Source organism: Ciconia boyciana, chromosome 2, assembly GCF_034638445.1.
Source record: "Ciconia boyciana chromosome 2, ASM3463844v1, whole genome shotgun sequence".
NCBI classification, from domain to species: Eukaryota; Metazoa; Chordata; class Aves; order Ciconiiformes; family Ciconiidae; genus Ciconia; species Ciconia boyciana.
Window position 1 is genome coordinate 4,776,841 of NC_132935.1, and position 23,709 is coordinate 4,800,549.

At 39.0% G+C, this 23,709-nt stretch overlaps 1 protein-coding gene across 9 annotated transcripts in view; it reads left to right on the forward strand.

Annotated features, from left to right (window-relative positions):
• The window catches only part of PTK2 (protein tyrosine kinase 2), a 232,081-nt gene that overhangs the window by 195,471 nt on the left and 12,901 nt on the right, over positions 1 to 23,709 (forward strand). For 7 of the 9 annotated variants that reach the window (XM_072851822.1, XM_072851825.1, XM_072851823.1 and 4 more), the window contains 5 exons: positions 4,430 to 4,541; positions 7,422 to 7,508; positions 8,714 to 8,851; positions 11,599 to 11,730; positions 20,947 to 21,009. In XM_072851822.1, the coding sequence (XP_072707923.1) occupies positions 4,430 to 4,541; positions 7,422 to 7,508; positions 8,714 to 8,851; positions 11,599 to 11,730; positions 20,947 to 21,009 (532 nt within the window). Of the gene's footprint in view, positions 1 to 3,470; positions 3,769 to 4,429; positions 4,542 to 7,421; positions 7,509 to 8,713; positions 8,852 to 11,598; positions 11,856 to 20,946; positions 21,010 to 23,709 lie in introns of those variants that run through there. The other 2 variants (XM_072851829.1, XM_072851828.1) reach the window with 2 other exon arrangements.

Below are 23,709 nucleotides of genomic sequence, written 5' to 3' on the forward strand. Positions count from 1 at the left end.
CCCTGCTACTCCTGCGATTCTGTCACTGACTGGGCCAGAATTAGAATCTGTGGTATTTTAATCAGGAAGCATGTGTTGCCTTGCTGATTTTTGTGTAGAAGAGATTTTTAGTCTTGCACTACATGGTAAATAATATAAGAGGCCCTTTGCAAAGTGTTTAATGTACCCACATCATGCAGTATCACTTTTACAGCATTTCTCCTCAGAATGACTCCTAGCCGCTTACTAGAACCGTACACTTACTATACTATATTCATACACTCACTATAACCGTAGACTATCTCATACATGTGTGTATTATTAAATTTAATTTCTACTTTGCTATGTTCAATATGCTGCAGGTGTGTATTGCTAAAGTAGCACCAGTATACTCACAGGCTTTCTTACAAGTCAGCTCCCAGGCTTGTGCTTGCAAGTTGTGGTGCCCTGAGCATCCCTTTGGTTGGTAATTCTGTTAAAACTGGGGGTTTTTGTGTTGGAGGTGACGCCTGATTTTAATTTTGAGCTTTCAAATTAATGTAATTGCATGTCATTTTCACTGCGTCACTGAATGAGTTTTATATAAAGTAGCTAATGCTAACGCTTTCTCTCTACTAAAAATAGCAAAATAAAGAGCAGTTGTATCACCTGCTGCTGTGGTAAGAGTGTGAGTCCGGCCCTCTGTTGGTCACTGATGAAGAAGCACAGGTTTTAACACAGTGGATGACCCCACTAGCATCGCAGTGCCGCAGGTCACATACTAAATACAGCTCTAAAAAGAATGCAAAAAAAAAAAAAAGGAAAAAAAAATAGTTATGCTTTTAAAGTCTGTTTTTATGACAACAGTAAGATAATTAACTGATGAGAACTGGACTTGAGCCTTTTTGTGACTGCATTTGATGTAGGTCTTGAGAATGTGTGCTGGTTTGGGCTGGGGTAGAGTTAATTTTCTTCACAGTAGCTAGTATGGGGCTATGTTTTGGATTTGTGCTGGAAACAGTGTTGATAATACAGGAATGTTTTAGTTGTTGCTGAGCAGTGCTTACACACAGTCAAGGCCTTTCCTGCTTCTCACTCCACCCCACCAGCGAGCAGGCTGGGGGTGCACAAGAAGTTGGGAGGGGACACGGCTGGGACAGCTGACCCCAGCTGACCAAAGGGCTATTCCATACCATATGGCGTCATGCTCAGCAATAAAACTGGGGGAGGAAGAAGGAAGGGGGGGACGTTTGGAGTGATGGCGTTTGTGTTCCCAAGTAACTGTTATATGTGGTGGAGCCCTGCTGTCCTGGAGATGGCTAAACACCTGCCTGCCCATGGGAAGGAGTGAATGAATTCCTTATTTTGCTTGTGTGTGTGGCTTTTGCTTCACCTATTAAACTGTCTTTATCTCAACCCACGAGTTTTCTCACTTTTACTCTTCTGATTCTCTCCCCCATCTCACTGGGTAGGGGAGTGAGCGAGCGACTGTGTGGGGCTTAGTTGCCAGGTGGGGTTAAACCACGACAAGATTTTGCTTGTAAATAAAAGAAACAAAACTGGTAAGAGTGACAGTAGTTTGAGTGCTCTCCTTTCATGGCATCCTGCCAAAAAAATATTTTAGCAAGTACCTGAAATACAGTGATGGAAGTTGCAAAATGCTTTGTTAGCCTTTTGCTCTTTGACAGTGACCATTAGGAATAATACCCATATGAAAGTGCTTTTAAATTAGGGCAGTATGGGAAGATCCGGAGACCACAGAGAGAAAAAAAGAAGCTGCTTGTTCAGGGTCAGCGCTTACTGTTGGCTCCTGCACCACCATAGCAGCAAACACTGGTATTGCTGTGCCTTTTGAAATGTAAGGATACATTTTAGTATTTCAGATAATCCTACACTGCAGCTCCCAGTAAATGTTTCCTTTTCAATGTCACAGGCCAATTTCAGTAAAAAGATTCTTTGTAAATGAAATAAGTTAATCAATTATGCAAACATTTAATAGTTGAGATTTTTCATCAGACTTAACCTAGCCAAGAAGATTAGTTAAGTTTGTCTGTACTACCTCAAGATTTGCTAGGGAAATCATATGAATAGAAACACTTCTCTGCTTGCTCCTCTTTGTTGCTAAAAATATGTGCAGTTTGGGAAAATATGCCTAGATCTGACTTCCCTGACCTTGTGCAAATTCTAATAAACTGTTCAGAGTACTTGAGCAGCTATATTGAGAAAAGGTCAAAAATATCTCTTGGCACCCTTTCACTCCATCTATGGATTGGTCTTCCCTTTGTAAAAACAAAGACATTTCTGTGAGTCATTTATATTCTTTGTGTTTTTTCGAGTAATGCTTCTCTGAGGCATTTCTATTTTATATTCTTGTCAGCAGTACTCAAGGGCATCCAAGTACAAATTCTGCTGCAGCTGATCAGCCTTTGACCACGCTACTTACTGGCTTGCTGGGGAAGGGACCTCCTTGATGATACAGGCGACGAAAGAGTAGGGTGGGATGAAATAGAGTTGTAAGGCAAAAAGCTGAGCTGATGTTATGAAAAACAAGTAATTTCAGGCGAAATTTGTCATTTCCAGTGATGTGATTGAAGTTAATGGTATTGTATTGAATACTGTGACACCACAGATAAAACAGCTTTGATAGCAAGGCAGATAGGTATTGGTGTTTCATTCCTTTTTATGGAAAAACAGGACTGTGCTGTGACAAATTATACCCATGGCCCCAAATTGTCAATAAGCCATCTCTAAATTTAGTCAGCTGCTTTTAGCTGACTCCTGTTCCATTCTTTTGCTCAGATTAGAGCAACTACTGTATCAACAGCTTTGTTTAAAATCTGTATTTTATTCATGCAATATCTGGGTGGATTTTTTGGTGTTGTTTTTTTGTGGTTTTTTAAAATCTTGAGGTATTTCTTGAAAGATCATAATCATGGCTTATGGCTATGGATGCATGTTGGCTGATTTCTCATGCTACGTAAAAATGCATGCTGAATATCTGAAGTGTGACCTAGCTTTAAAGCAGTGGGGTTTTGCTAGTTCTTCATGGGTTCAAGTAGGAAATATTTCATTTTCCTTATTCAGAAGGGAGAGGTAAAATAGAAAGATTTTCTCTTTTTACTTCCCTCCATTGGGCTGTAGCTGTGTTTCCGTGGTAGTTATATCAGGATGACTTTTGCAAATAACTTGTCTGATTTTGTTTTTGTTCCACATTCTTGTGTTACTTCAGCAATGATGGATTGAAATTGCAGCAATACTTATAAACTTGGTTTAGCTGCAGTGAGATGAGATGACTTCCGTGCTTTTTAGAAGTGGCATAGATTTTTTTTTTTTTTGGCTGAGTAAGGAAAAGCAAAGTTCTTGTCTCCAACCAAGCAGGAATTTATTCTTGAAATAAGCAATAAAGTTCCAAGATTAGAATAGATTACTGTAGTTGATCTCATCCCCTGCATGAGTAATTCTGGGTGGTTATTTAGCAGACTGAACAGGAGATGATAAACTCAGAACCTAGCTTTGTTTCTCGAAACTCTTGAGTGATAAAGAAGCTGAAATAGCTCCTTTACAGGATTATCTTTATACCAGGGATATCGATATGTAAATAATCTACCCTACTCACATCGCCAGAATATCCATGTAGCATGCAGCTCCAACGAATTTGCAGCTCCCTATTTCAAAGCTTCATTCTGAGTATTTTTCAAATGGCAAATATCCAACATTAATAATCCACATAGCAGAACTGGGAGGAGGCTGCTGTGGAGGCAGCAGTATCACGTTGAACTTCAAACAGTCTTTTTAATAGTCAGAACAGTGGTAAGTAGCAAACTAGTTTTACTACTGTCTTGTACTTTGTTGAAAATGTAGCCTTTTGACCTGAATGTTTAGAAGCTGAGTGAATACTGTCAGATATTTCTGTTTTGCTAAATTTGTTTGCTGAATGTGTTCCTGGTTAGGCTAAAATGTAAGAGCTGAAGACATAGATTTAAAATGTTTTCTGACTGCTTTGTTGAAAAAAGAAAAAAAATCCCAGTGAACTGAAGCTCTGTTGAGTTTCAGTAAAGAACATTTTCAGTTTGTTTTGAACCTTTGCAGCAGTTCAGTAGAATATTTTGTTGTGAAAAATAAGTTTTCATGCAAGTAAGTGCTCGATTTATTGTCTTTGAGGATTTCTCTGTGTAATTACACATCAAAAGAACTGTTAACATGCAAAAAAAATTTTGTACAAGATCAACCACGGCTTTCTAAAAACTTGATGCTGCTTCTGTTCTTAAAAGCACGCTGGTAATCCTACAGAAGTATTTCTTCCTGATACTGATTTTCAGAAACCTAACCAGTATAAGTAAAATAAGTTTGTGTTTCAGTTCTCAATCACTTTGTCGAATAGTATTCATTAGTCTGAAAAATGTGGGAGCTCTGGAGAGGTGTTTGTTAGACATCGAACTGGAGTTTTACTTAAATGTAATGTTTTTCTTAGTACAATACTGGAGGAAGAGAAACTGCAGCAAGAAGAACGAATGAGAATGGAATCCAGGCGACAAGTTACGGTATCCTGGGACTCAGGAGGATCAGATGAAGCTCCTCCCAAGGTAGCTAAGACTGCAAATTATGTTTGTGTTTAAAAAACAAACAAAAACCCCCTTTTTATTCCATTTATTTCTTCAAAGCCTCCTTTGGTGGGTTCATTCAGACAATGGCATTCTAGCCAATTTTGTCATCATGTGCTAATACTTGCCTGAAATGACCCGTCTCTACTTGAACTGTTATTAGAACTGATCCATGCTATAATATTGCACTAATGATTTTCTGTTTCTTGTTGTTTAACTTGTAAAAGACTACCATAGTTGCCACAAAATTGTTTCCTGGCCTTTTCTTTATTCTTCTTTCTTGTAGCATTCCTGTGAAATGTTAGCTAGTGAGCTTTCAGACCACTCTGAAGTCTATTTATAACACATCAGTGAGAGGATAGAAATCAATTAATTGCATTTTCCTTATTCTGGACAGAAAATTAGGGGTTTGCTTCCAAGGACCTTATGTGTTTTAGTTTACACTTCATTTTGTTTCATTACATGTCTGTCCTGTTTGGATGTCGCTGATGTGTTCTGCAGCTGTGGTAGTCTAAGCTCACCAGTTGCTGAGCACTCTCTTCTCTCAGTAACTTGTCTGCTTCTCATCGGAGTTATTTTGCACTTTGAAGGATCAAGCCTGTATTTTGAAGAATTTAATTTTTTGCAGTCACCGCTGTACTGTGGAATATTATCTGCATCCTGATCAGTTTGCGATGAATTCCTGTAGCTCTCTACACAAGCTCTGATGCAGATAATGATTTCGGTAGTACTCATGTGGCACCTTCTGCTGCCCACGTCTCCCAACAGATGTAGGAAGGCAGTGTATTTTTATTTTGTTTAGTTACCCCATACCCAGGTGGTTGCCTGATAGATTTCCGAGCTTGGTTCTGCCTTTTGATACCTTTATGGCAACCAAGAAATATGGGGACTGGAATTGTTGCTTTCATTTCAGAGTTAAAAACAGCAAACAATCCATCAACCCATTTAGTCATCTGAGATTAACTAGCAGGATTTGGTGTATATATAAACAGATAATGTTCCGAGTTACAGAAGCAGATAAACTGCATAAATTGGAACAATATGCTACTTAATTATGACAACCTTGTTTGAAGAATTTGTTTGGTCTTCAGACTTTGGGGCTAATCCAAACAGAATAAATAGCTTTTATTAATGTAATATATGAGCTACACCGTGTTAGAAATGATCATTGTTAGAGCTTTGGGTGTGATGTATGAACTGAAACACTTGACAAAAGATGTGTTAAGATTTAAATTAATTCAACCACTGCATATCTTTTTTGAGGGGGTCAGTATGTCCTCACCGTATATGTGAGGCAGTTGTTGGTTAGGTTTTTTTTATACAGTCTTTTTGTGTAAAATACGGACGTGCATACTAATGACATTTGAACAAGATGAATTTCATAGATATGGGATTTTAAGTATCTCTTATTATCTAATTTTCTAATGATGACAACTGATTTTTTTCTTCCAACAGTTCATTATGCAAGTTTCAGGTCTTTATAGGGCTTAAACTCTATTTCATTTATAGCCTTAAACTTCTACATGTTCTCAAATAATTCACAGATATCACAATTGGTACTATGAAATTACTTGTGTCTCACAGTCATTTCAGTTAGAAACGTAAGACAAAAAAGATCCTAGTACAGAACGATAATGACATTTTTCATAAAGTGATGATAAAATTCTGCAATCTCAAAGTAATGTGATGGTCATCTTTAACTGCCAGAAGGACTGAAGGAGCCCATTTGCAGAATGATGAGGTTTAGCTTTTTTTTTCCCTCTCTTGGGTTAGTTTTTCTCCTCCTGAAACACCCAGCAGCACTGTTCCTTATCAAAAAAAAACCCAAATACACCTTTGGAGGTTAATATCAAACAAAATAACGGAACACTTCTGCTTGGAAGATAAAAGTATGTTGTTCTGAGCAACATTTTCCAACATTACTTCTTTCAGTAGTGTGAAATTTCTATACCTATTCTGGCAAAAGAATGAGCTGTTCAATGTGTGCAGAAAACCAGGCTCCTTTTAATGCAGTTTTTTGTAATAGTGCTGTCTGAATTTTCTGGTGACTTTTCTCCTGTATTCCTGTGATTATACATCTTGTTTGTTTACGTGTAAAATATTGCCCTTCTCCTGAAGGGGTAAAGCAAGGTAGTCAGATAAAGACTCTTGATAGCTGTTCTTTAGCTGTCCTTTCTAATAGAAGCTAGTTCTTGTCTTGTTTTTTCTAGGCTGGGAATGGGTTGCAAAACAAAGCATGGATAATGAAGTGGCTATGGAGTTCAGACTATGATCAAAAGCACCTTCCATGTTGAGGCAATTAGTTACACAAAAGTTAATTATCAGAACTAACTTTAGTCTTCAGAATAACACATGGAAATACTCATGCTAAACCAACCAGTTTGATTTGTGTTCTGACTGAAGCAAAAGAATTTACTTTTGGGAACAGTCACAAAAGCAACAAATTAATAGCAAAACTTTATGTACTGCAGATTGTGAACTTAGAAACAATGCAATATTTGCACCTGGAAACTTGATTTAAGAATTATGTTCTTAGCTGATGTCTTCTCTAGAGTTGAACAGCACAGAGCAGGTCATTTAGTGCAAGCAATTAAATATACACAAAGAATTCACAGAGCAAGCATCATTTATTAACATACCTAGCAAACAATTCAGCTGCTTCCATTTCAAAACAAAAATGGAGGAAAACTTAATTTTAGTTGCTTAAAAAAGCCTGTTAGTCATTTTAGAATATTTATTTCAGGGGGTTTTTGAGCTTGCTTTTGTGGTGCACCACCTATAAATGTTTGTCTCACCAAAGAGTAATTTTCTGGGTTTGGTTTTCTGTTTCTAAAGAATCTAAAAATTCCTTTACGTTTACAGCCCAGTAGGCCTGGTTACCCCAGTCCGAGATCCAGTGAAGGGTTTTATCCAAGTCCACAGCATATGGTACAGCCAAATCATTACCAGGTATTACATTTAACACTGTGCATGTATTTTTTCAAATGTGGCGTTTATAACTCAGTTGCAGCTGGTGGGATTGATTCACTTCTTACGCGGTTTATTTTTATTCAGTTCTGTTAAATGGTTTTTGTTTTACATCAGAACAAACCCCAAACTGAGCCTGGTAGTTTATTCCAGATGGCAGATATTTTCATATCTGATACGGTGTTCAGATTCCTAAAACTGCAATGAAACACGTCAGACGTTCATATTTATTGAAAGAATGTGGTATTCTTGTTAACATTTGTGCTAAGCTGTAAAATTACTTGCCTTGTAAAATGGCATTAACTGGTGGACTTTCCTTGGGCTTATTGATACTCTGCTCCCTGATGATTCTCTGAAACATTTTTATTTTCTGTTGGCTGGTAGCCACCTTTAGATCTACAACATCATATACTCGCAGGTTTTGCTTTTCTTCCTAACACTGCTGAAGAAATTTAAAACAAAAGTTTGTCATGAAAGTACTTTAAGCATTCTTGGGTTTGTTCGAAGCTACAGCCATATACAGCAGTCTCGGTTGAGATTTTTTTTTCTCCACGGAGAGGGGGAGGTTTTCAGTGTTTTAATGAGTACTTCAGACTCATTAGAACTACTTTGATTTTCCTGTGGAGAAGTTCTCAGGCCATGCAGCTAAGCACACTAATTACATGCTGTCACTCAAGACTTAAGCTTGTAACATACACTAGGGGGTACATTTTTATGTGGCTCTGTAGGGTGGTGTGTGCAGGCTCCTATTAACTTGAATAACAGCTCTGCATGTGTAGCTCTTACAAATGTATCAATAGGTTTATTTTTGTTCATCAGAGGCCTTTGATCTTCTTGGCCGCAGAGGTTAAAACATACTTTCTAATGCTGCTGTTTTGATAAGCATCCTCAAATAGTTATAGTTATCCTCAAAAGTTATAGTTCTATATAACTACAGTATATAGTAGGTACTGTTATGATAGGCATCCTCAAAGACTTAAAAATGACGTTTTGTGTCATATTTTGGCTTGGCTTCCTTCTTCTGATGTTGCTTCCCCTCCTCCTCCTCCCTCTCAGTGACTGCTTGAACTGAGTCATTTCTGCGCTCTCATATTTGCTCCCTTGGGGGGGGAAGCTATTAATTATGGGGAAGCATAGGTCTTTATTAATATAACTCTTTCTTTTTTTTTTCTCCCCACCCCCCAAAGGTGTCTGGCTACCCTGGTTCTCATGGGATACCAGCCATGGCAGGCAGCATTTATCCTGGGCAGGCTTCTCTCTTGGATCAAGCAGATTCCTGGAACCATCGACCTCAGGAAATATCAGTGTGGCAACCAAACATGGAGGTATCGTGAACTGATACATCTGTTGTTGCGCTCTGTACAGTAAATACACTTTTTTATTATTTAGGTACATCTGGAGATTATTGTAGGAAAATTGTTTCTCTGGTATTTTTTAAATTGCCTTACTGCAGTGGGATGGGAGTCATGACTGAATTCTGTTCTTTTTGAAACAAATCCTCCTATGTGAGGTTGGGCACACAGTGTACTCTCTACACAAATTCTTGATGAAGTTATTACTACTTATTATCTTAACTAAGTGAGTGATAGCAAATATTTTGCATTTGTTAAAAGAAGGCTTTACTGAAACTTAATGCTGTTAATAGAGATGGGAACATTAATGTAAAAATATGTGATATCATTACTGTTTAAAAATACCTCTCGTGGGAGATATCCAGCATAGCTAAAGTATCTGAGGCTTCTCTGTAACTTATCCAGAACAGAAAATGAACTGGTCTGCAAAACTGTTATTGAGCTGTATTCCTGTTAGGTGCTTTTCAGCCTGTCATGATTTCACAGAGCTGCTGCAACGAACATCAAATTAATTCCCCCTTTAACCTTCTGTCATTTTTTTTTCTGTTCTCCTCCAATATTTTATACTTTTTTCATTCCATTTTATCCTCCCACAAAGATTCACTTTGTGCAGCTTCTGTCTTAAATCCATCTCCTCTCTAACCAATGCTCTATTCCCTGTGCCTCTGATAAACATTTAAGTGATAACTGAGGCTTACTTGTTAAATACAGGCGAGCAGATAGGTGTCCAGGTCTTCAATTTGCCTCTGCTTACTCTTGGTTGATTTGGCCATATATTCTGCCATTGCAACTTGCTGCTGTGCTGTTGTTGTTCACACTGTATATAGTTTAGGGTTGTAGTCCCAAGTAGTTCAACATCCCTGTAGATTATTGACTGTAGAAACAACTTAGTCTAACTATGTCATGCTTGAATATAGTGTTGGTGGAAGCATATAGGATCATAGAGTCATAGAATGGTTTTGGTTGGAAGGAACTTTAAAGATCATCTCATTCCAACCCCCCTTCCATGGTCAGGGACACCTTCCACTAGACCAGGTTGCTCAAAGCCCCATCCGACGTGGCCTTTAACACTTCCAGGAGTGGGACATCCACAACTTCTCTGGGCAACCTGTTCCAATGCCTCGCCACCGTCATAGTGAAGAATTTCTTCCCTATATCTAATCTAAATCTACCCTCTTTCAGTTTAAAGCCATTACCCCTTGTCCTATCACGACATGCCCTTGTAAAAAGTCCCTCTCCAGCTTTCTTGTAGGCCTCATTCAGGTACTGGAAGGCTGCAATAAGGTCTCCTCAGTGCCTTCTCTTCTCCAGGCTGAACAACCCCAACTCTCTTAGCCTATCCTCATAGGAGAGGTGTTCCATCCCTCTGACCACTTTCATGGCCCTCCTCTGGACCCACTCCAACAGGTCCATGGGTCTTTCTTATGCTGCGGGGCCCAGAGCTGAACACAATACTCCAAGTGGAGTCTTGCAAGAGCAGAATAGAGGGGGAGAATCACCTCCCTCGACCTGCTGGTCCCGCTTCTTTTGATGCAGCCCCAGGATACTGTTGGCTTTCTGGGCTGCAAGCACACATTGCCAGCTCGTATTGAGCTTCTCATCACCCAACACCCCCAAGTTGTTCTCCTCAGGGCTGCTCTCAATTTGTTCTCTGCCCAGCCTGTATTTGTGCTTGAGATTGCCCCAACCCATGTTCAGGACCTTGCACTTGGCCTTCTTGAACCTCATGAGGTCCGCACAGGCCCACCTCTCAAGCCTGTCAAGGTCCCTCTGGATGGCATCCCTCTCCTCCAGCGTGTCAGCTGCACCATGCAGCTTGGTGTCATCAGCAAACTTTTTGAGGGTGCACTCAATCCCACTGCCCATGTCTCCGACAAAGATGTTAAACAGAGCTGGTCCTAATACCAACCCTTGAGGAACGCCACTCGTCACTGGTTTCCACTTGGACATCAAGCCATTGACCGCAACTTTTTCAGTGTGTCCATCCAGCCAATTCCTTATGCACCGAGTGGTCCATCTGTCAAATCCATGTCTCTCCAATTTAGAGACAAGGATATGAATGCTTTGCATGTGTTCGTAATAGTAAGTTACACCTAAAGTTTTCACAAAAGCTTGGGAAGTTGGTTACCTAAAAACACTCTCAGTGAAGTTTGTTACCAAACTCCCCTTGGGTTCTTTAAGAATACTGATTTATATACTACTTGCTAATGATTTCCAGACAGCATTGGGATATGTTATATTCAGTATTATAAGCTTAAGACATGTATAAAAACTTATTAAAAAATCATTTAAAATGTTTTTGTGACCTGCTTTGCAAGTGTCAGCTAAAACTGGAAAGCATGTTTGTTTTGGGTGAAAAAATGTGTCTTGCAGCTTTTAACAGCTGAATAGTTACATTATTGCTCAAGACCAAGAAAACAAAATTGATAAACCTGTTTTTGTTGTCCAACTTAAATGAAGTGCAATATATGAAGTGACAACATTACTGAAAAACAGAACAGAATTTTTCAAATCTTTTTGGTTCCAGTGATTAGGAGCAAGGCAGATAAAATGTTTGTAGTTGGAAGGAGTTTCTTCTGATGGTCTGCTTCAGCTTATAAGGAGTTGAAGGAACTCTGCTTGACTGCTGTTGTGGATTTGGGCTTTTAAAAATCTGTTCTTTTATAAGTTCTTGCAGCTGTTTATACAAATTGTGAGACTGAATAAACTCTGTTTTGTAGGATTCGGGCACTTTGGACATACGAGGAATGGGCCAGGTTCTACCCACACATCTTATGGAGGAGAGATTGATACGACAACAACAAGAGATGGAAGAAGATCAGCGCTGGCTTGAAAAAGAGGAACGATTCCTGGTAATACTTTGTTTCATAGTGCTTCTTAATTTATTCCGATTTTTCTTGTTTTATTGCAGCTTGCTAAAACTGAGCACTTCTGTGAAATGAGAGCATTTACTGAACATAGGAGTCACTACCAAAATGTAGGTTTGGAAACACTTTTTAAATTAAGTGTTCAGATAGTAAGTGAGTCCTGTATTATAAATACCTTGAACAGCTGGGTTTTTTTAGTCAGTCTCACTTTATCCAGCTGAGTATTTATGTGTGGGAAGTTGTGGGTATAACTCTGTGCCAATCTGGAGATTGCCTCTTTGTTCTTAAGGAGATAGATCTGTGCATACTCTACCCCTAAAAACAGAATAACCATCAGCCATCTAACAACCCTGACTGTAGTAAGAGTTGTAAGCAGTCTTGCACTGGAGGAATAATGAGACACATTTGTGGGAAGAAATAATTTAAGAGAGAGCTCTGTGAGGTGGGGAAAAAGCTCTGAACATCACCAGGAGGAGAAAGAAGAGATGCATTGGTAATGGGATCTTCTGTTGCTGTTTCTCTGCAGTTCCATGTTTTCTTGTTGTCAGTGCCACTGGTCTGTGTTTTTTAGTTCAACTCTGGGTTCCCAGTTGTCAAAATTCAAGTTCTGTGTTAAAATTCTCCTACTCAAGACCGATGGCTACAGGTGCAGCAGAAGATGGTAGTAGCATATTACTCTGTATAGGCTCATGCTGGGGAGCCTATAGGTGTGTGAGCCTCACTTGACAGGTGGATAATTTACAGTGGTGTGGTATGGGTTGTGACAAATATCAGTCGCACATTTGGTCTTAAGAAGCATATTTCAAGGAGTGTTTTGGTTTGGAAGCCTTTTATGTTGTACGTAGGTATAAAACGTGCCTGTATAAATGCAGGTGCCATAGGTTTGTTACAGGAGGTAAGTTTGAAAAGCAGATGGTGATAATGGTCCGTGGTTTCTGTAATAGTTCTCTGCACTGTCTAGAGCTGGTCTCCAGGAAAATCTTAGTTGTACAGATGAATTATTTTTATTTTAGACACAAAAGTTGCTAGTCGTGATTGTCTCACAGAACTTGAAACAGTCTTTTAGGGATCTTGAAGCCAGGACATTGAGTTCCTTGAAAATAAGAATTTATGCTTTATTCTACAGGAAGCCAGTGGGCGGGAATGGAGAGCAGATCTTGTACGTAGACGATGTTACCAAGACCTTACTCCTTGCCAATTGAATTGTCTTAGTCTCTCAGGGGTTTAGTTATGTGTAGTATTCAGAACTGTTCAGAACAGCTGATAGCTGTGAAGACAACCAAGGTAGGATAATTCTCTACTAGCTCTTGAGAGCTACTGATAGATGTCCCCATGTCCACTACATGTTCTAGCCAAGATCTAGATTGTGCTGGAGTTAAGACGTTACTTCTGATAAAAGGATGTTGAAGCTTGCTCTTGACTGGTTTCCTTGTTAAGTGCACTTGGGAATTTGCGGTTTGCCATTGGATGACCGTAAAGAAACCACTGTACCCAGATTGCTTTGTCCAATTTATTATGAGCTGAAGAGAGGGAGGGGAAAGGAAAATTTCTTCCCTAATTTAGGCATTAGCTTTTCCAGTCTTGAGTGGCACCAGTTGCGTGTGACTTTCAGAAGCCCAGGAGGTCAAATTGATCCATTGTGGGTTAAAACTTTCAAGAGTGTCAAGAACTTTTTGAGGAATTAATGTATTTACTGAGAATGAGGCATTGTGATTTTAGGTGGTGGCACTAGATTGTGTGGGAACTTTCTGCAGAAAACTTTCTGAACTTTCTGACCTTTTCTGCAGAATAGATGACAATTATTTGTAGCATTTGTTATTCTGCTTTGATTCAGCCTCTGGACCATTAAGCTGTTCGCGGTCCTCCAAATTGCTGTTTGAGGGGGGACTTTTTGACTTTTCTTTTGATCTGTAATGCAGTCTTAGCATAAGTTTGGAAAAAAATAGCTGTGTTTTCATTATGTGTTAGTTTTTATTGCGATGAGACACCATCTCTATTGCAACCCCCTACTCAAAGGAGAACTAGCGCTGATGAACTTCTGAGCAGCTATAGAGCTCTGCGTCTTTGTCAGAGCTGGATTTGGTTGATGTAAACCCTTAGAGGGTTAAAAAGGCAAAAAAATGAGAAAGTTTGAGTGGAAGTAAGCATGAATTTAAATGGCCAAAATGAGGAATTGGAATCCATAAGAGACTTCAGTTCTTTTTCTTTCCGCACTAGCAGTTTGACTATACAGACTTTGGGGTTTATACTTGAATGCCTGTAACAGATTTATACACTGTGTCAAAAGCTAAACAAGCTAATGATAGCCACAGGGTGTATTTGAACCCATAGCACGATGTATGTCAGAGGAATCTTCAGTTTATAGATGGGTGTTCCTTGGAAAAGGAATGTGGTTTTCTAGGTTTAGCCCTGAAGAAATCAAGATGGTAGAAAAGTCACTGTGGGGAGTCACTCTTGGAGGCCTTGCAGATCTCCTGAAGGATATCCACAATTCATACATGAGAGTCCAAACAGAGGTCCAGTGTAGAAATAATCCATATATTGCACGCACTTCTTGTCCTGCGTCCTCTAGTGAGTGACTAGTGACATTCTCTTGGGAGAAGGGCCTTCCCTAATTTCACTCCAGGTGATTTAGAGGGGAGAAGCAACTTATTGTTTTCAAAATTGATGTCACGTGCCTCACTTGCTTTGAGGCGCCTTTCTGCACTAACCTTTAGATTTTGAAAAAATTGTTTTGCTGAAGTGTGGCTCTCCCTTGCCTGCTACAGGCAGGTTTCAGAGGAATATTTTTCTTTTTGAGCACAGAGAACAATAGAGAGAGTAGAGCCAGAATGTGATTTTTAACTCATGTAACTAAACAGTGTAGTGTTCTCAGTTAAAACTGGCTACTTTCAAAAGCTGCTCTATTTACACAGTCTTCAGGCTCCTACAGTATATCTCACATCTACTATTGAGAATTGGACTCACAGGGGAGTAACTGCAAATCATTTAATGTAAGACACTGCAACGAGAAGAAAAATCCCTAGCGGGGTTTCTGTTAGTACAATTTTTCTTTCCCCTGAGTAACACCAACTTGCTCATGACTTGAAATTTATTGCTGCTTCTACAGGGAAAAAGTACAACTCAAAGCATGTTAATACAAGTATAAACAGCACTGATGCTGTGTTTGCTAGAAGAGACACCCCAGATAAAGAATTAAATTGCAGTGGCATTGAAAGGGAAATTTCCCAGTCTTCGGAGAGGTTGTTATCTGTGTAAGCAGTTTGCCTGAAATTAGTCCTTTGGGAACATGTGACTAGTCAATACTTGAAAGGAGATAGAAATTTTGTTTGCAAGCTGCAGCCTTAACAAAATCCAGAATTCTGAAATTCTACTGAAAAAAGAGAAAAGAAACAAATCTCTCTTCATGGGAAGCTCCTGAATGAAAATAACTCTGTTGTCTAAAAACCGAAGAGTAAAGAAGCATTTAATTTTGAATTGTACCAAATAGATCCATTGGGAGGTGAGAAGAGAAGGGGGGGGAGTGTGTGCTTTGATTTTGGGGGACTTTTTTTCCAGGACTGACAATCTCTCCCACCCCCTGATAGACAGGGGATGTTGCACACTAGTCTGGTAGCTTTAATGGACACTGAATAAACTTGTGGGCTTTCATACCCTCTTGATAAAATTGCTTTGGATATCAGCATCTCCAGGAAGGAGGACAGAAATCTCGGAATTATTTTTGAGGAAGCTGAAGTGAAGACAAAGCATTACTGCAGTTAAAGCTTGATACAGGTAACTGTAGAAGACGTCTCTGTCCAGGACATAGGGTGAAGGGGTGAGATGGCTGCATAAACACATTATGTCAAACAAGTGGATGTCTGTTTGGCCTTCTGCATAAGGAATCTTACTGGTAGGTCTTTTTAGGTGCAACAGTCCTGAGGACTGAGTTCTTCACTCATCTTTTATATCCTGTGATGTTTAGACCTCAGCAGACAAGCAGAATTACAAGAAATTAATGAAGTTCTCATTCTGCACTTTCTCCTGAGTTGTTTTTTGATCATATGGATATTTCCACCCCCAAAAATAAAACTGATGAAGATTAATCAAGATTTTACTTGTACGTAGTGCATAGCGTATAGAAGCTGAACAACCAGCCTCCATCCCCAAAAGCAGTGCTCCACAACTGCGAATGGCCTCTCTGCTGCTGGCACTTGCAGCTCGCTGTAACTAAAAGATTTGGCCCATTACCCTGCAGTCTGGCATGCATGCTGCGATACTTGCACTTACGTCCCGCATGCTGGCTTTCCTTTACAGTATTTGCGCACACAGAAAATCATCCCATAAGGATGAAATTACTCCATTAGGACCACAGTATGTATATGTTAATCTTCCAGCCGTGACTACTTGTGTGTAGAATTAATTTAAAAGCAGATCAATTAATTCATTGAGTTAAAATAATTTTTAAAGGCCCCCTGAGGAGGCTTTTATTTGTGGGTTTTGACAGAAGTTTGGAACTGCCAAAAACTATCCTGATATTTAATTTTTTTTTAATTGGTTCTAGGAGAGAGAGTATACCTTCTGTATTTTAATATGGAGTTTGATCCAAAAGGAGAATCGCCTATAACCACAGATAGAAAACCCATGGTGGTGGTGATGCCATGAGAGAGCCTACTGAAGTGGTAGCTAGTTAGTTTGCTTCGCAGAAGTTGTGGGAAAAAACCTGCGTCATTCTGTGTCTTTTCAAGGTGTCCTTTTAAGTTCAGCAGTATGGTGAAGTTAGTGATTTTTATGCTGTAACTTTTGGCACTGTCGCTAACTATCTCTGAATGTTTTGCAGAACCCTTTTCTTCTTTTGGGCCTGTTTAATTACCTGCTTCCTCATTTATATTTAATTTCCAGTTTGAACCTTTCTTTGTGGCTGTATTTATGTTATGTGGCATTGGTTTTAATCATATAAAATAAAGATATATATGTGCATGCAGTTCAGTAACTCCTCAGCAGACAGAGCAGTGTTGTGCTAAGAAATTTATAGTCCTTTCCTTTGATAGGTTAAGAAGAAATAACTTGCATAGTTTCCTTATCATGTTTCGTTTTGTTTTTTCTGAAATTCCCACATAGTTGTGGTTTTGTCCTCTTTTGACACTGAGAACTGCAATTCAAATATAATTGATGTGAACTGTTGCTAAAATAAGATTTTAATTTTTAGCCTGAGAAAATCCCACCAAGACATTACAATTTGGCATGTCCTGAGAATGCCAAGACTTACATGTTCTTTTATTAGTGAGTAACCAGAAATACTGGAAATAAAGTAGATTATGTTCCACTTTAGCAACATATGCATCCTGTCTGAAAAGTCCTCTTGACGTTTCCAAAGATTTCAGATAGTAGACTATTTATTAGAAAAAAATCCATTTACTTTTGAAGGATTTTGATTTTCTGCAAGATTTTAATAACATACAGTTCGTCCCTTAAATATGTATCTGTAATGAATATAATAGTAGAAAAGGCTTTGCTTAAACTTGCATTTTAGTTTAGTACAGTCGGCACTTTCACAAAAAAAAAAAAAATTCAGAGCCTTACAGTTTGTATGCTTGAGAAGTCCCACCATACTATGAGTATGAAACACATTTGAAGATGATTTGTCATCATAGTCGGTCACTGTTGAGCTTCAAGGCTTGAAAAATATATTCAGAAGTGACAACTTTTTCAGGTGAAGCTGAAATCCAAAATCTCCAGTTTCCCAAAGGCTTAATTTTCTGAAACAGTCTTACACTGCACAAGAGTGTTAAGCAGGGCCTTTGTAGATATATACTCTTACTAGCTGCGTTCAACTTTGGGGCTTCACAACAAAGTGGATGTCTTCAGGCTTTTCCCTCCTCCAACTCATCTCCCTGTTGTATATACACCCTCAATACAGTCGTTCTCCAACAGTGCCAGCAACGTTCTCCGTAAACGCACGTGCGCTAAGCTCCTCAGCACCCACCACCTCGTTTCCAGCCTCTGTAGCTGCCTCTCAGAAAGGATCGTTTCCTGTCCAACCAAGAAGCTCTGTATATCTAATGGTATGGCCAGTACCAGGATGGGAGAATCATTCCAAGGAGTCTCTGCGGTTTTCGGGAGGGCCAGAGCAGGGCCTGGAAAGATAGAAGGGTGTGTTTTGGGGCTGTGAAATGGTGTGTAAAGTACAGAACAGGTCAGTTTTGGTGTGAGGCTTATTTTTGACCTAGAGAATGTTGCATTAAACACATCTGAAGGATCTCAGTACTAAAAATTCAGCAATGCATTGCTATGTAATGCCAGCATGAGGCTCTAAAATTAAAGAAGCATAAAATATGTATGCATATGTAGAAGCATAAAAATTGCTGCTCAATAATATTTTAAAATATAATGGGAATTTGATCTTAGATATCACCTTTACTGTAAAATAGTTTGTCTCTTGAAATTTCCACAGCCACACGAATTAATAAATCAGAATATCATTTACTAAAATGGGAGTTGTTAGAATTTATTAGAACACAGTCAAATCACTAGAAATATAATTGGGTCTCTTCTTTGTCACTGGACACAAAAGTGTGTTGAATATTTCTCTATTGTTCCTTGTCTTTCAACTATCCGAGTTTTGATGGGGCACGAGGAGGAAAGCATTTGGACTTGCGTTTACGTGCCACTAAAGATTTTCAGTCCTTGTTTCTAAGATGTAAATATGCAGTTCACCGATGCAGGTGGGTTGTATAGCTGTACAGACTGCTCGTGGACCCTCTGGTTTGCCATTACCCGTTGGCACTTGGTATCTTCATTTTCAGGTCAGGTTCTTGGAGATGCCTGCGCAACACCCTGCCTTCCATGGCTTCGCTTGCATGGGGGTAGTCAACAGGACTCGGTATTCTTGTTGGCAATGTGTGAAGCAAGTGTTTGTCAAGTTAATAATGCTCATTTTAGTAATATTTTATGTGTAATTTCAACTTTTCTGTGAAACGATTCTTAGACTGTAGCTAGGTGGTTGTGTACTGTTCATGTATGTGATGTCCTGAAGTCCACTCATATGCTGCACGTTTGCTGCTGGTGGTGACTTGGGTAATTGAATTGCTGCTGTGATGTGAGGTTGTAGAATTTTACATTTAGAGAGTTTAGACTCTGAAAGGGAGGACCTTGTTAGTAAGACAAGGAGGGGAGGAGACGGCTATTATGTCTGTTAGTTTAACGTTTTTCTTATAATACTAGAAAAAAACCTGTTATTTGGACTAGTGTGTATTTTTGTGCTTCTGAAACTTTTAAAATGCTCAATAATTCATTATATTTGGAGTCTGGTTTAGGGTGCATTTCTGGAGTAGTAAATTGTTAAAAGTGCAAAGAGCATTAAAGACCTCTGTGATAAAATAGTCTTTGACTATTCCCAAAGACTTTGGGCACTTCCCTGGCTAGAAACGAACACGAAACGAAGGCAAATTGTGAACATCAGTGTAATAGAAATGTAGTTAGTTGTATGCTTAGATAAACAAGGATAGCTATTTGCTTTAGCTTAAAAATATAATGAGAATCACGACTGACTTTAGACATCTAATGAAGTATCTAACATACCCATAGCAAATGAGACTTCAATTAGAAAAAATTCCTTCATCATAATAAAGGAAATAAATGGGAGGTTTGTCAATGGTAGGTTTCGTCATAAAATTTGTCACAAACTCCTGGAGAAACATTGGGAAATCGCTTGCTTGTGTCTGCTTCAGTTCTTCATGTTTAAGATGGGGTTAAATATTTCCCCGTCTAGTATGATTTGTCTATTTTTAATCTGCAAGTTCCTTCAGGCAGCGACTGTCTCTGTGTCTCTGGCTGTGCCTCAGTCTGTGGAAGGCTGAATGAAAATCCAAAGTACAAGCCCTTCTGACAGACTGCCAGCACAATTGGAGTATTTTTAATGATAAAAGATCAATGTTAGTGTATCTTTGCAAGTGCCGTTTGCCCTGCTTTTTAGAGTCATTTATCAGGATGTGCGAGTTGGAATTATTCTTTAGTGCTTTTAGAAAGAAAGAAGGAAAGGGATCTGGAGTAGCTTTAAACAAGAAATGGATATATTTGTCCCCCCAGACTGACCCTGAAAGAACATGTATCTGTTCATGGGGTCAGTTTGGTTACAGACAATATTCACATGCATGCCTGCATTTCGCTAAATAAAAAATTTTCATTCTCATTCTGTGTGTGTCCATTTTATATATATATATATCGTTACAGACATATGAAATAAGTTGTATTTATACTGATGCAGATGTGCATTTTACCCATTTTCTGAAGAGAATGAATTCTGAGTCTCATAGGATAGTGAATTGAAGAGTCAGAGAAATCCTTTTTCTTTGTTGTTGTGTGCCAGAATTAGCGCACTAGAAAAGCATCCTCATTTTGCTGAACTTGTATCTTCAGATCAGCGTTAACCTTTGTTTCACATCGGCTCTTCCTTTGTCTTTCCCTGGACTTAATGTTGTCCTCGAAGAATAAGCATAACATATCTAGATTTGCTGGGGAGATGAGAAAAATGACTGGTTTCTACGTGAAAAAATTGGGCCACTCTTATTATTACATTTTACAACAACTAATCCCTGAGTTCCTGTATCTCGCTTAAAACGTATAAAATAATAGAAATTCATTTGTTTGTTGCTTGTATCAGGAGAATAGTGCATCTGGATGTCTTTATTAGCTTTCTGTATCGAAATGCAGTGTTTAAAGAGCTCCAGTAATTGGCCCCATTTGCAGGCTTGGAGAGAGAGCCAAGTACATATAAGCCATCCTCAAGCAGGAAGCGGGAATTAATGCGCAGCATTTCTCATCCCGTGGTTGAAATTTTCCTGTTGGGAAGCAAACAATTTAAAAAAAAAAAAAAAAACAACAAAAAACCTACTTTTGCTGCCTTTGAGAAAATTAAAATGCAGGTTTTCCAATGTTGTGTTAGGGAAATGGTACTATCAATATTTATAACAAGCATTTTTACATGTGGGCTAAGAATGGGTGGTTGAGAAGCAGTCGAGAAGGCTGCCAGGAGTTTCAGTAGCTGCAGTTGCAGAAGCGCGTAGTCGCAGCAGCGGGGGTGTATAGACTGGAATGAAATGACATCTGTATTTGTCAGTGTAAATTTTTAACAGTATTTTCCTGTCTTTATAATGACTTTAAGCCTAGGTTGCGTGAATCGGTAAGCAGAGTACAGAATGAAATTTTTCATTTTTGTTTTAGAAACCTGATGTGCGGCTCTCCAGAAGCAGCATCGACCGAGAGGATGGAGGTCTCCAGGGCCCAGTAAGTATGCGTGGGATCTTTTCATCTCCCAACTCTTTCTCCTGTTTCCTGGTAGAACATGTTGTACGCTGTCTTGATTATGGGAGATGATTTAAAGTTTTTGCTAAATGTTTCCACTATTATTACATGGCTCTACAGCTTTCCAAGAGGCTCAGCTTCTGTGGAACAGCAGCCGTGGCAAACTTGTTCATGCAGCAGTTTGGGGGATTTGGGGTTTGGTTTTGGTTTTTTTCTTTTTTTCCTTGAAGCTGCTGTTGTAACAAATACTAAAATATTTCCACAAATATGTTGCAATAATTTTTTAATGTTCATGTGCTGTATAATTGGGCCTTTTATTTAAAAATGTGGATAGTTTTCTGAAAGTTCTGTCAACAGGAAGCAGGATTGAAATAACTTTTGCAGTTGTTTAAATATCTGAAGGGTTTTCTTCCAAGGAATGTAAATGTAACTGTTGTATTACCCTGAAATTTGTTTGGGGTAAATGATCCGCTATGAAACAAATGGAATAAACCCCACAGCCATTCATTTATTACCAGACAACAGCTGCAGCTGTGGTATTCTTTCTTACAGGCTTAACTTCTGTCTGTTTAACTAAAAATGTCTCTCCAATTGTTTAATTGCCATTGGAATCTCTGAAACATACGGATCAAAAGGAGTGGTTAGGCTAGGGACTGTTAATGCTAGAAACCTGATGCTTCATCTACTGTTTGTCCCCAGGGATCACCTTTAAAATAGTTAATATTTTACATTCACTTTCCTAGTTCATTTGGGATGCGATTGTAAACTCCTAGTTTGGCTTCAGTATTTCTTCACTACCTAAGAATTTAGGGACTCTTCCTGCATTTGCAGCCAAAGTACAATCATGAATGAGTATGTTAATGACACACTGCAGCATGGTCTCTAGAGACATTCAGGTCTGGAAGCTGCTAAGATTTTTTCCACGAAATCGGAGAAGACTATTAGTTATTGTTCTGTCTTTGCTCTTGTTGCATCTTTACGTAACAGCCAGTCGAGTATCGCTGCATTTTGTGCTACTCATGAAGATGCTTTGAGATAACCTGGAGATTTTGAAGTCATGTCAGAGGTTTGATTCAGGTGGCTGTCAGTGGCAATGGGTTTGAAGTACAGCTTCTTGCAGCCAGCTGTTGTCTCTGACTGCTGCTTGATTTCAGCATGACTGCCTGGGGTTAGAATAAAAAATACAGCACCCAGATCCCAAACTACTTGTAGGGGAAGTCCTGTCTTCCCAGATGAGGTAGTACCATTTCACACCCCATTTGAAGGAGTGTGAAGAAAACACTTAGTGATCATTGACAAAATAAGTTTTAAAAGAGACTCTAATTCATGATAACTACATTTCTAGTTCTAGAATTTGATTTTGCATTTTTGTAGTCCTTAATACATTCGGAACGTAACTCTGACTGACTTTGCAGTGGGAAATGTCTAATGCTTCTGTGAATCAATCTCAATTTCTCATCTAGAGGATGAGAAATAGGCAGTAGTTATTTCTAGGAGAACTACGATTAAATAATTGTCCAGTGTAACACAGATTTCTGTGACAGTGGTGAGGACAGAATCCAGTTCACTGAGGTGTCATTTATGTCTTCCCCACAAAGTGACTTTTTATTTGAGTAGTCGTTGTGGTAGTTGGAATGGGAGCAGAAAGCACAGCAGCTCTGATTTCTGCTGCGGAGCAGCATCTGCGCAGTTTGGGGACACTGGGAGGGAGAAAGGAGTCATATATGATCCTGTTCTTGGATGTGGTGGTGCAAATGAAAAGTTATCACACACATTTTAGTAGTTCCTAACTGATGAGCACGTGGCTGTATAACTTTGTGCACATTCTTTTAACGTATACTTTTAATACGCAATTTTCTGGAAGTCAAAATGCTATAATTGTTTTAGTGGAATTTTACTCTCCTTCCTCTCTTCCCCCCTTTCTTTTCCCCCAGGTTTGTCAGATTTGAAATAGTTAGGTTAACAACACAAATCAAAGTTAATGACATGACTGATAGTGCTGGCAGAAACAGATGTTTTTTCTAACTAGTGAGGGCAGCCGTATGACAGTGTGTGAGATGATCAGCCAGTGGGTTTCAGAGGTTTGTTATGATAGCAGAAGAGTTTCAGGGCTTTGGATCTTTGATTTCTACTCCTGGTTCCTGAAAGTGAAATTTGATTTTTTCAAGTCTGTAGTTACAGACTTGGAGTAGGCAGGGTGAATATGCTCCTTTATTTCTAGCCATCATGTTTCTGCTCTAAAGTATTAAGTTGATAGAATATCATCTACGAAACTTAGAAGAACTTCAGATTTCTCCCTGTGAAATACATTTTTATGTGACCTTACTTTCTGGAAGTTGTGCGTCTTGACACAGTTTTCCATAGCAAGCTGACAGAAATGAACTTGAAGTAGAGTTAGTGTGGGAATTTTCATTTCATACAGTTAAAATTTGAAAAATTTTTCAGCATCTGAAAGCAGGCGTCATGAAGTGCTAGGCAACCTTAACCATAGGAGCCACTGTCAGATCTGTCTGTAATCTTAAAACCATGACACAAATTTCTAAAAATGCTAGGCTGAAGCTTTGAATAAATGCTGAACTACAATCATGAGTATCCTTCGAGTTTGCTAATGAGTTGGTTGCAAGGCATGAGCTTCTCGGTTCAGTTCGGAGGATCTCCTGCAGACTTTCTGCGTGCTGTTGG